This window comes from Vanellus vanellus (assembly GCF_965231255.1).
Source record: "Vanellus vanellus genome assembly, chromosome: 3".
NCBI lineage: Eukaryota > Metazoa > Chordata > Aves > Charadriiformes > Charadriidae > Vanellus > Vanellus vanellus.
The window spans coordinates 44279646-44292066 of record NC_138907.1 but is presented as its reverse complement, the minus strand read 5'-3'; the positions used below and the strand labels follow the sequence as shown (position 1 = coordinate 44292066).

The window sequence follows — 12421 nt, the reverse complement described above, 5'->3', positions numbered from 1 at the left end:
CTGAAAAATCATGCTTTTCATTCAAGAAGTATATCTGAAAGCGAGGTTTATCATGGGAAAAAAATTTGTGACTTTAATACTTATAAATGGGGAGTTAGAAACACTAACAGTCAGTAGAAATGGAAGAACATAATTGAGTTTGGAGTTATGAAATCTTTCAAATATTATTTTAAGCAATATTGTAGATGCTTATTTTTATTCCCTTTAGTGATGGGTAGCTCATTCTCCTTAGGACTACTTTGTCCTAATTCTCAGCAGATATTCTTTGATGTCTTTCTCAGAACCTGGAACAAATGTAACAAGGAAGCTCTTTAGCAAAAGCAGCATGGACTGGGTTGCCCAGAGAGCACAGAGAGCCACCTCCTTATTCAACTCTGGAATCATTGTCCCAGAGGCCTCGCTGTGTTCTGCATGTGTGTATTATTTACAGCTGAGTTTCTGACAAGATGGTGCAGGAATGATATTAGTTATTGAAAACACATGGACGCTTGGTTTACCCAACTGAAAACTGGGTCACAATTTTAGCTTTGAGATAAATGTGGAAGTAATGGCAATAATGTTGGCCATTTTCTTTCTAATTTCTTTCTCTGCTATTACTCAATAATGATATAGGTGAGGCATGCTGGTGGACCATCCATCCTGCTTCCAAGCAACGATCAGAAGGAGAAAAAGTGCGTGTTGGAGATGATCTTATTTTAGTCAGTGTCTCTTCAGAAAGATATTTGGTAAGTTCTATAACAGTATCTGTACAGTTCTTCCTCTACAGAAAAAGCAGTTGATAAAGGCGTTATACTAAAGTCTGTTTTACATTTCCATCTCCACAAAAGTATAGCTTAAGGTGTTTAAACTGGTATTTGATACCATTTTGCAAACTAAGATACTGAAGCTCTGGAAAGTGTGACATTGATATGTGACTAATCTAATTTGTGTTCATTTCAGTAATGGAATAGAAGTTGAAAAATTTAGTAATGAAGAAAAACAGAAAATACAGAAAAAAGAAATCTATCCAAATTGTATAATTGAGGTGTTTAGAGTTCCTATGAGTGTTCAGAGGTTAACAGCACTATCATATAAGAACTAAAACTTTATACCAAAATGTTGGAATGTTTAACTTGGGTACATAGCATTTTGTGGCTTTAAAAGGTCCATATTTTCTTAAGAATTATGTACAGTGTAATACAGCTACTAGCATGTTATAATTAAAAATAATTATATTTATGTTCTTGGTGTTGCAAGCAGCTGAACTATTGGGGGGGGGAGATGAACATAAGAAGAAACTCAATCTGCTGGTAGCTTCTGTAAAATCAGCCCCAGTGATGTGGCAAATGTAGCTATAACTGAAAAAAGGATCTTTAAAAGAGGAAGTGTTTTTAGCTTTGTCAAGAGGACTGTCTCAGATCTGCATATAACATTAAAGTTTATTCACTATTATTCGCTTTCTTTGATGCTATGAAACAATTTCTGAAAGTTTTTTACAGTATTTGGAAAAAGAAGTGAAGAGTTTAATAAGACTTTAAAATAATGGGGTTTTTCTTTTTGATAAAATTGAAAATGTTCTCCCTTTTGGAAACACAAAGAAAAATGAGAATATAGTTATTGGAATATAATTGTAACTTCTAATTAGATGTTCAGTAACGCATTTAATGAGTTATTTTTTGTAAGTAGATATTCTGACAACTTTACATTTTAAAATTATTTTTAATAACTACTTTGATGAGAATTCTGATTAGACTTACTGGAAAAGCAACTTTTTGTGTACAAAATTGATAAGAAATCTGATTTATGAAAGGGTTTTATTCAAAGACATTGAATGTTTTTGAAATTCATTGAATTGTTGAATTGGGTTGCTGCAGTTGAATTTTGCTCCGAATCGCGTCTCTGTGTAGGTATATGACTGAACTCATACTTTCTGCCCTCTAATTAGCTAAGTCAGCTCAACGTTTTATATTATTTAGGGTTTGTGCATCACCTGTTGATTCTCAAGGCTGTCATATGTACTTTTATACAGCAAGAGACATGATGCTGACTGCAAGGACTGATTTTCCTCAACATGTGATGTTAATGCGTGTACTGTGTCTTCCATGCAAAATAGCAATATACTAAAAATAAATTATATTTTCAGTGTAGAGGGAAATGACACAAACCTACATTCTTGATATTTTAGTCTCTGTATTATAGCCTTACAATGGTTTAGACCTAGATTTTAATGAATAGTTACTAAACCTATTAAAGTTATTCAGCTCTGGTTTGATAGTAAGAAGGAGCAAGGATTTAGCAAATTAATTTTGCTCTTACATACACTTTCCCTCACATTTTTATGAACAGACGTTTTTCCAGACTAAATTAAGAGCTGGTGAACTAAGTAGCTTTACAATTAAAAATATTTGGTTTTTTGCTACCTACTTAGTAGTTATATTAGCACTGTAAATAAAGCGATGATGCTTTTATGAAAATTCAAGCAGTTGATAAAGACTGAATTAGCCAGTTACCAATGAGTGAATATTTTTCATGAACGCTGTCTCTCCATCTTTAACGATTAGTCTTAATCCATTTGGCCGTGTACAAAATAACTTCAAAGGATGTACCTTTGAAAATAATCACAGTATTTTCATTTTGAGTGCAGTGTCATGCTATAGCCCCTGTTTTCTACAACACTTAAAAGGAATGTAGCAACTGATACCTTTTACAATAGTTAGGATTGTGGAGAGCTGAAATTTTTATGAATCCATTTGGATAGTGAGACCAAATAGGCTCTCCTGAATCCAGTTGAAGAACGCTTTTTCTAAGGGTCAAGAGTCCCTCAGATAGATTCCTTGACAGAGAGTGGTGTTCAGCAGGATGCTGAGAGTTAAGTTTATGTACATTGTGCGCTTACCTTTTCCTAAGGTTTTAACTGTAAGTTTTCTATCAAACGTTCTCTGTCTATATGCTGTTAGGAATAGGGTTGAAATGTCACCTTTTTATATTGCAACATTCCTCTGTTTTCTTCAAGCAACTTGCTAATTATCTCCAAATTTGGATAAACAGGTTAACAATCCTGGGGCAAACCTGTGTATGTAAAAATAACAGATGAATAGAGTTCATTCACAGGCCATGGCTTTTTTAAAATGTAGTCAGAACTTAGTTTAATTTCTATAATACAAGGGGAGAGCAGAACTACGTCAGCTTCATAGGTTAGTCTTCCAGTTGTCTGAGTGCAGCTTAATTACTTATTTTTTTTTTTTTCCCATTGCCTTGTGACTTTATGGTCTCAATGTAGTCAGTAGGTTAGTGTTTAGACCTAATCTGGTTGGCAACCACTATTAAAGTATTAAGTAAATGTCAGGATTTTCCTATAGTCCTCCTTCGCTGCTTTCCATCAAATAAAGGTTTTGGGACAATTAACTTATTTTTCTGCCCTGAGGAATCATCTTTTCAATTGCAGTGAAGAAGTGCTAAACTGATAGGACGGTTAGTGTTAAAATAGTAAGCTTAAGGTCCAGAGATGTGGACTTCAGCTGTTTTTTGCCTCACAGAAATATCCCTGGGCAAGTCACTCAGTTGCTCTGACTCTCATTATCCCTACCTGTACAATGGGATTTTGGATGCGTATTTTTCTGTGTAGCATTTCTGAAGAAAAGCCCTTACATAGGTGTGAGCTGCCAGATCCTTCAGAGGGGAAACTTGGCTCTGCTGAACCCTCTTAGCATAGCGCGAGAAGATATTTGGCTGTAAATACTGCCACCATTTTAGTTCAAACCAGGGTTGCTCTGTTTCCTTTCTTGAGGCAGTGCAGGCCGATGAACAGATGTAATGTTTCCAGCATGTTTTCCCATCCTGTACACATTAGCAGGTACCCCTGCACTGGGGTTTGCCTATGCCTGTTGTCGATTATATACCATGGTTGCTTTCAAAATTGCGAATTTTCAAGGGTTTAGAAATTAAATTAATTATAGTTCTTTTCAAATTCATGAAGCCTCTGGGTAACTTAGATTTTTAAACATAATTAAAGAAAAATTCCTTAGATGTGAAGTTGAAACACAAAATGCATAATGAAGATAAAAGTGAAAGTTCGTATCAATGAGGTCAGTATTATTCAGGCTAAGAAGTCAGGAAAGAGGAAAAAAAAAAACCCAACCCAACTTTGAATCTATAGTGCAGAGATTTCAGTATGCTGCAACAATTTCTGTACTGTATATATGTAGTTGCTGTCCTGACTATAATGCTGATCTGCAGCTGCATTATGCAAATCTGTGAACAAGCCTTGAGGTTTCCAGCTTTGACTGAAATGACCTTTACTGGAAACTAATATGAAAGTAACTGGAAACTTTCCTTTGAAGTGTAAGCTTTTTCTTGAAGATTTTTATCATCGTTAACTGATGACAGATTTCCCTTTCAAAAAGAGTATCATCCAAATTAGATCAAATTATTTGAAAGGTGGAGCTGGTTTTTGTCATTTGTCCCGAATAGGAGTCCAGGTTCCTGAGTATTGGAAAGGCGCTCTCTCTGCATCTTCTTGCATTAAATACATTGTTTATTTTCAGCTCTTGGTTTTGACTCTCTTATTTATTATCAAATACTTGGGACAGCTTCTAAATACCTGTAGCGTTTGTTGGTGCAATAATTCCAGGGAACACAGCAATGTGTGATTATTTTTTTTAATTATTTTTATTTTATTTTCTTCCTTTAAAATTTTATTTTCCCCTCGTTTTTTTTTTTCTAAGAGTATGAAACTCAGTAGTTGGACTTCGCTTTTGTCTGTGTAAGTTCACAATTCCAGCATTTATTTTTGTTGGAAAATAGTAAAAAAGGTTTTTCTTAAAAATAATTTGGATCTGCATATACAAACCTGAAATTAGTGGAACAAGGTAGTTAGTGTTGAACTGTTCTGTTACACTGATCATAATGTGGTTCCCACAGAGTCTTTATACGATTTGAAATGTTAATGTGGAGGCTGGTAGGTCTTCCTGATAATTAAGGTTGTCAAGTTGCTCTACCTTCTAAAATCCTGCTTCCAAGTGATTATAATCAAGTTCTTGTAATGTAAAACATTACTTATGAGAAATAGTAGCATCTATTACTGGTTGGTTTGGTTTTTTTGTTGGTCTGAGATAACTTTTTTATTTAGTTCGTCCAGAAGAGATGTCACTGAGCTTGAAGACAGGGAAAGAAAAAAATATTTTCACATCATTAAGAAAATTCATATAATTTTCTTGAAAATGTTGAGCATCCCATGTTTTATAACAAACACAGGAAATTAGAAGTGATGTTCCTGATATCACAAGTGTGCTTTTCACTAACTTAAAAAAAAAAAAAAAACAAACCCAAACCAAAAAACAAACAAAATGAAAAGAAAAAGGAAAAAAAAAGGTAACAAGCCTCTCCTTGCTTAAGTTAGTAAAGAAACATTCTCCTGAAATAACGCAGCTTTGTCACGCCCAGGGAAGATTTTTATAATTTCTCTTTTAGTAGCGAAAAGTCTTATGACGTTGCCTATTTTGCAGAAGCGAGAGTTCTTGCACCTCTTGTATGGTAATGAATTGTTTAAACTCCCTCTTCAGTGAATAATTAAATACACACCAACCCTGGTGGAAACAGATATTCCTTGTGATGGGTGGCTCAAGGCAGGGATGAAGTCATGCACTCTATTGACAGCTGAGAGCTCGGTGTTTTCTGTGCCGCCGGTGATCTGCTGTCATTTAGGATATGTGGGGGAGGAAGCTATGAGAAAGTAGGAGGAACAAAAGGCAGGTGATGTAGCAGGGAGAGGAGCCTGGGACTGAAGTGGGAATGAGGGAAACTGAGTGGGACTCGATGACTGGCTGAAAAGACTGGCAGCTGAAGGCAGGCAGGCAGTAAGGGACTAACAAATCGCCTGGGACAAGAAGCTGGTGACAATGGAGGAGTGGACTGGTTAAAGTTGTGTTAGAAACATGGGGCAGAAAACCTGTGCTGTTTTGGCAGGGAGAATTGATGGAAGAACCAGTGGAGTGGGACTGGGAATGAAAGAGGGCAAAAGAGATCTGTAGAGAAGGAGTGGGCTGGCTGGGGAGAACTAAACCGCTGGACAGATAGGGGAAAGTCTGGGGCTGAGAAATGAGAAAAGAATTGAGGGGCAGGAGTTGTAGTGAGTTTCTGGAAGGAAGTCTAACTCTGGCTGACATGGGAAGGAAGAAGTTGAGCAAGAAAAAAATGAAAAGGCCATGCCAAGGCTTTGTAGGTCTGAGGAGTACCTTCTGGAGGAGGAGGAGGTCCTAAATCTAGGTGATAAGGTAGTCTGTAACTGGGTTGGGAACCTGGATTGGCTGGGTGAGAGGTGTGGGACTGGGATAAAGACTCAGACAGGAGAAGAGTGGAAGAGGCCTGGAGCAATTAGGCTAGATAACTGCTGTCAGCAACTATCTAGGCAACCAATTGTATCAAGGCACAGCAGTCACCTGTGGTACGCTCACAGCCTGCTCCTGTTGGTGATTTTGCATTAGTTTGGGTGGCAGATGTATAAAAAACGGGTTTAAAGTTTCCTTCTCTACCTGTGGTTCATGTGGGTGTCAGTGTGACGCCACCTACTGTAACTGTGGGGGTTCTTTTGCTTTTTTTTTGCCTTTTTTTAATATAGGAAAATTACATATAATTTATACCACAAAAATAATTTTCTTAGATTTTGAAAAACCACAGGCAGTAGAAAATGCAAAAATTGTGGCACTGATATATCTAAGAGATTTCATAAAAATATAGAGTCACACTGACTTTTTATGGAGCGCTATCTCAGTGCCGATAAAAGTTTGATAGGTGTGTCAGGGCTGAGTAGCAGAGGGGCTGTGGAATGAAGCAGCTTTGAAGATGAAACTTCAAGCTGGGAATTGCAGGTGGAGGATTGCTGGTGTGATTCTCAGTTAATTATTTTCCTGGAGAATTAGATTTTGTACTAGACTCCGCTGTGGAATTTGCTGGGCAGATCTTTTATATTAGGCTTGCTTTCAAGAGGTCACTAACTTCATCCCTTACCAGCAATATTCCTTACCTGGGTTATGGCTCTGAGGTCTTCCTCCTTCTGCTAGAGGTTGAGGTCTCAAAGTTGCTCTGTCTCGATACCTGCAACTGAGGTGAATGGAAGATGTGTCTTGAACGTTAAAACTGCATACAATGCAGTGGAATTAAACAGGTCCTTGTCACATCAACTTGGGCATCCTAGATTAATGAAAATTTCTTAGTGTAATCTATGTACCTCCACTTCCCATTGGAAAATGGGCTATAATGCTGCTTCTTCGGGATTTTGAGAAAATGAATTCATTAATATTTGCTATGTTTTGTGAAATGCTGTGATTGTTGGTAGCAAGAGAAAAGCCTATGAGGAAATTACTAATTCTCTTTTCAAAGCTTTGAAGAATTGACTATATTGAATAAAGCATGAGGCTGCGACTGAAGATTGAGGAGAAAACAAAACACTGAGCAGCTGTTCATGAAGTTTAGCTCCTTTATCCTCTATATACAATGAGGCAGCACTCATGGAAAAAAATGTACAGGATCATGCCATTAAAGGCATGATTTTTGTTGCTTGCTTCTGTAAAATTAATATTTTCTTAATGAAAGCTCTTGTGTCTAACCATACTAAATAGCAATCATTTGAAAGCATAGTAGCTGATGTGCTTCAGGCTTTTGGTGGTTATAGTGCAGAAGGAAAGCTAATATAAAGAGGGGGAATGCAGACTACCCCCATCTACCCTCTGTGGGATCCTTATGCTTTCCTGCCATGCATCTGCAATTACCTGCTGTCACCTACGTGATAGTGGACTGGATGATTCTTGATGGCTGAGTTTTAATGGTAATTTCTGTGTATCTCTGGGTTTTAGCTACTATTCTTCCTTTGCTGATGGTACGTTTATGCTGAGTGGAGGGGCTGAAATTTGTTAGTATAGTACTGGCAATTCTCTTTCTTTATCAATGGAAAATTCTCTTTGCTTGTGGATTTGCTGGCCAACTGTTTAAACTGCGTCAGAGAAATTTCCTGGGCTTTGTCTACTTTAGGTCAAAACTTAGATAATGATTTTTTTTTTTCTGCAGTGTAAATTTACCCATATATAAGTGCAGATAGAAATAGCTATTGCTAGATGAGATGTTAGTATTGACACACCTTAGCCAAGAGGAAGCCTGAAGCAAAAGTTTTCCTTTCTTTATGTTTTTCTCTTTGCACACATGCACGTTTTGGAGAATGGAAACTTTAATGCAGACTGAAATTTGAAATTACATCATCTAGTTATGTAGAGCTATTGTAAATGCCGCTATGCTGCTGCAATCACTGCTGAAGGGTTCTTGTGGAGATGACCATCTGATTCCTAAGCTCTCCAGTGAGCTTGACTACACTGTGTTCTTCTTGAAGACCTAGGAACAGAGAGGTGATTGTGTTGCTTTTCTGCAGAGCAGTACAGAGTTTATAACATGACATTAAGTTCAGTTGGGAAACCTGTAGTATTCTGGGAGATTTGAGTCTTGGAGTTTATCCTTGAGTAGCTGCCTGTAGACTGTAGTGTTAACCTGAATTCATAAAATACCATAATTTAATTCTGAGAAGTGATTAAAAGCCTATGGCAGGGTAGATGTTGGTTTAGGAGATTATTAGTCTATTAGTAGGGAAGACAAATCTAGGTTTTTGGTTGAGCCTGGATGCCAGTGCAGAAAAGATTTGGGTGAAAAAAAAGGCTGGAGGACCTGCCTGTAATGGAGAAGACCAATACCAGGATTAGAATAGAGACCAGGATTCCTGAACCCAACATATTTCTGCTTTGCAAATGTTGTTACTGCGTACTGGAAAGACATATGCTATGCATGTGGTCCTCATCGATGATGGCAACCTGCTACTTCTGCCAGATACTCTGTTATGCCAGCTGGCAAAAATCTGGTTAGTAGGTATGGAGGCTGCTAAACATCGGTGTGAGTATCATGTCCACGTCCTGGCCATTGCGTTAAGGAATTTATTTCATTTCGACGTATCAGTGGAACTGAATGATGGTTTGGGAGAAAGGATTTTGCATGGAGGTGATGTATTATATATTCTTAGATTAGAATGCCACTGAACTAGTTGGAACCTGCACGCGTGCGCACACACAAAGAATTCTGAGATGAGAAGGCATCTGTGGCTCTCACTGTAAAGACCTGCAATATTGGCAGAAGACAGAGACTAACACAGTAAAAAAAGAGCGTCCATTGAATGCTAAGGCAGGAAGTGAGCCTTTAGGGGAAAGATCATTTCAGATTTGCTTGCATCATGAAAACTTGATTCAAGAATATATTTTGGGAACTCCCTTAAGTGCCTTACAAAATCAATTACTTGATTACTTGATATCTTTGATCTGATGTCAGTTTTAGGAAGCCAGTGGTCCACAAGAAATAATTAAGTGGTGAGTTGCACTTGAAATACAGATTAAAGTCACATCCCAATATTCAAACTTTATGGAAAATACCATTGCATATACAAGGAAGAACACTAATGTAAGACCCCCACAGCATTTAATAATCAGTTCTTCAGAGTGTTTGCTATGGTCTAAGACCCCAAACAGCTGACCATTCTGTGCCATTTGTATGTGTCTTTGAGGCAAAAATGCTGTTATTATTCTAGCTTTATTTCTAATGGCCCTTGAAGAGTACCCAAGACTGACTTTGTGTTTACTTACACAGTCAATAGGAACAATTTATGTATGAAGGAAACAAGAGAATTTTTGATACTATTATTGTATACTGTAATGAGATATTTAATTAACCCCAAATAAAAGCCTCTCTCTTTCCTGGTTTTAGCATCTCTCTTATGGCAATGGTAGCTTACATGTCGATGCAGCCTTCCAGCAAACACTCTGGAGTGTAGCTCCAATCAGTTCTGGAAGTGAAGTTGCCCAAGGTAAGATTGACTCAACTTTAATTATTGAAAGACTGATTGTAAATGAAATATCTGAACAATCAAATTATTCTGCCAAGTGTGGGAGTAGGTTTCTCTTATGTAAACATTCAATCCAGTAAATAAATATACAAATGTTCTGAAAAAATGGAAAAGTTACACTGAAAGTGACACTGATACTTTTCTACATAATTTTTTCTGAATATTGAACAGCTCATTCAAATCTCATTTTGCTAAAGATATGATAACATTCATAATGTTCTTTTTAGAAAGGCTTTTGGTCCAGGTTTAAAATGTTCTCTCAGATTATTCTGATGTATGCAGTCACGTTTACATGTTCCTGAGGCTGACTGGGCAAGAGGACTGGAAGCAGGATGTGAAATCCTAGGAGTTAAGACTGGGAATGGTTTTGTGGGGAGCATATGGTTGGCAAGAAAAACAATAGGAGGGGAAAGACAGAAAGAGACAGGCTAGAACAACTTTCAAATTTATTTATTTTATTTGAGAATTAGGAGATTTTTTTTTTTTTTAGTGCAACTTCTGACATAAAAGGACAAGGATCCCTGAATTTCTACTGTGCTGGTTCCACAGAGAAGAAAAAGATAGTTGTCTTTTTCCGAAAAGTCTGTCACGATGTAAAGTCTAGTGACTTCTAGTTTCCTACAGAATAATTGCTTTGAGTAGGTATTGCAATAGAACCTTAAGAAGGTTAAAGCTGCAGGTCCTTTCTTACTCTCTTTTTTGAAAAGGCAACACACTGAAATTTCACATCAAGTTCTTCTTATCTGGCAAATTTTAAAACACATTGTGGAATGCTCTTGCAGCTTGGCTTATTCAGATTTCAGGGACAGCATTGCCAACATCTTCTTTCTGTATACGCACTGTGATTTTAGACTATGAGGATCATTCTGCATATTCAGATTCTCTGACATGGTTTCTAGAGCAATCCGTTATTAAAAAAAATGCTAATGAATAGCTTAACTGTGTCCTAAACTTTATGGAAAAAAACCCTTTCTGTTGATGAGACGAGAAAACCCTCTCCTCTTCAACCTGTTGCTTCTTCTTATAGACTCCATTCTCCTTGTCCTCCAACTGCTGGCAACACTGGTGTGGCATTCATGTTAATAATCCCAGTATAGTTTATTAGCTGAGACTCAGATTTGTGCTGCTCCACATCTCTCTGGTTGGTGAACCTCACTAGTGAGACCTGCCCAGCTGTTTGGGAAGCAGAAGTCCACAATGACAGAGTATAGTGTCATTTTTCCCAGGGGAAATCTTGTGAAAATGATGTAACGTGATTTTAGCAGCTGTGCACTTCTCTGCGTATTTGCTTGTTCTTTGTTGCTATACCTTTCCATTTTCACTTTTCTCAGGTATAGCCGTTAATTATCTTCAAGCAGTATCTTTTCTAGAGACGATCAGCTGGATGGTGTCAGAAAGAATTAGAACAAAGGCCTTATTCTAGCAAAGGCAGCAAATGCTCCTATAATCAAAGTTGTCTCGTGAAGGGAGAATGAATCTGACACTTACTGTGGAAGACCTTACTCTATATGCCTCAGTAAAACTGTAGCCAAACTGGAGAAAATTACCTTAAAAAGAGGAAAATAAAGCTAATTTTGATAGTATCTGCAAAATGCTTTGCCATCTTCATAAACAAAACATTATTATAGGAATAACTACGCTACAATACCATCTCTTAATCAAAACTTCCCATTAAAAATAGATTAATAAGTGAAACAATTTAGTTAAATAAAATTGCTTCCAAGTGAAAATAATGGATAGTCTGTAAAAGGAACTAGGATATTGGACTTAGTTGAAAGAAAATTTCTTTTTACATGCATTTCAGCAAAACTGGCTTGTGCAGAAGTTAGTTTATTGTTTAAGTCAAAACAGAGCTTTAGAGTCAGATCAAGTAATTTTGCTAATTCTGTACTGTGAAGTGGATGTGGGACATTCTAAAAACAAAACAAAAAAGTTACTCAGGGCAGAACATTTCCAGAGTTATGTTGACACAGGTCCATGTAAAAATTAATATATATATATATATATAACTACTGTTACTTGGTGTCAAAATCCGAAATTTAAAAATTCAATGCTGAAATTTGCCACATAAATACTAATTTGATCCTGATTTCAAAGTTTTTTTTTAAAAAATATACCCTGAAATATTCCCTGGAATATTTAGGAAAAAGATTTCCTGTGGTTTCAAAATATACCTGTGAAATGCATACAGTGTGACTGTTGGGTCTTCAACATAATTTCCCTGTACAGATCTGTCTTACTGCACAGAATATAGACGTAGCTTCAAAATATTATTCCAATAATATTTTTTAAAATATCTTTGTTATAATACTAAACCCAAGGAATTATGTTCCCACATCCTGCTCAAATGGAGAATTTGATATTAACAACTTCTAGCAAGACGGGAAGATGAGTTCAGGAAACAAATGTAAACACTCGGTTAGCTTATCAAACTGAAAAAATACCATTTAATTGCACTATCTACTATGTTCAGTTACTAGCTTATAATACAGTATTTGTAGGAACAAAAAATTA

The 12421-nt window shown here is 36.7% G+C and overlaps 1 protein-coding gene across 1 annotated transcript in view; it reads left to right on the top strand.

The window, feature by feature from the left end:
- RYR2 (ryanodine receptor 2) overlaps positions 1–12421 on the top strand; it is a gene marked incomplete at both ends in the record, with an annotated part of 448394 nt that overhangs the window by 183831 nt on the left and 252142 nt on the right. Inside the window, 2 exon segments of the mRNA XM_082481358.1 lie at positions 613–725; positions 9769–9868. Of these exon segments, the coding sequence (XP_082337484.1) occupies positions 613–725; positions 9769–9868 (213 nt within the window).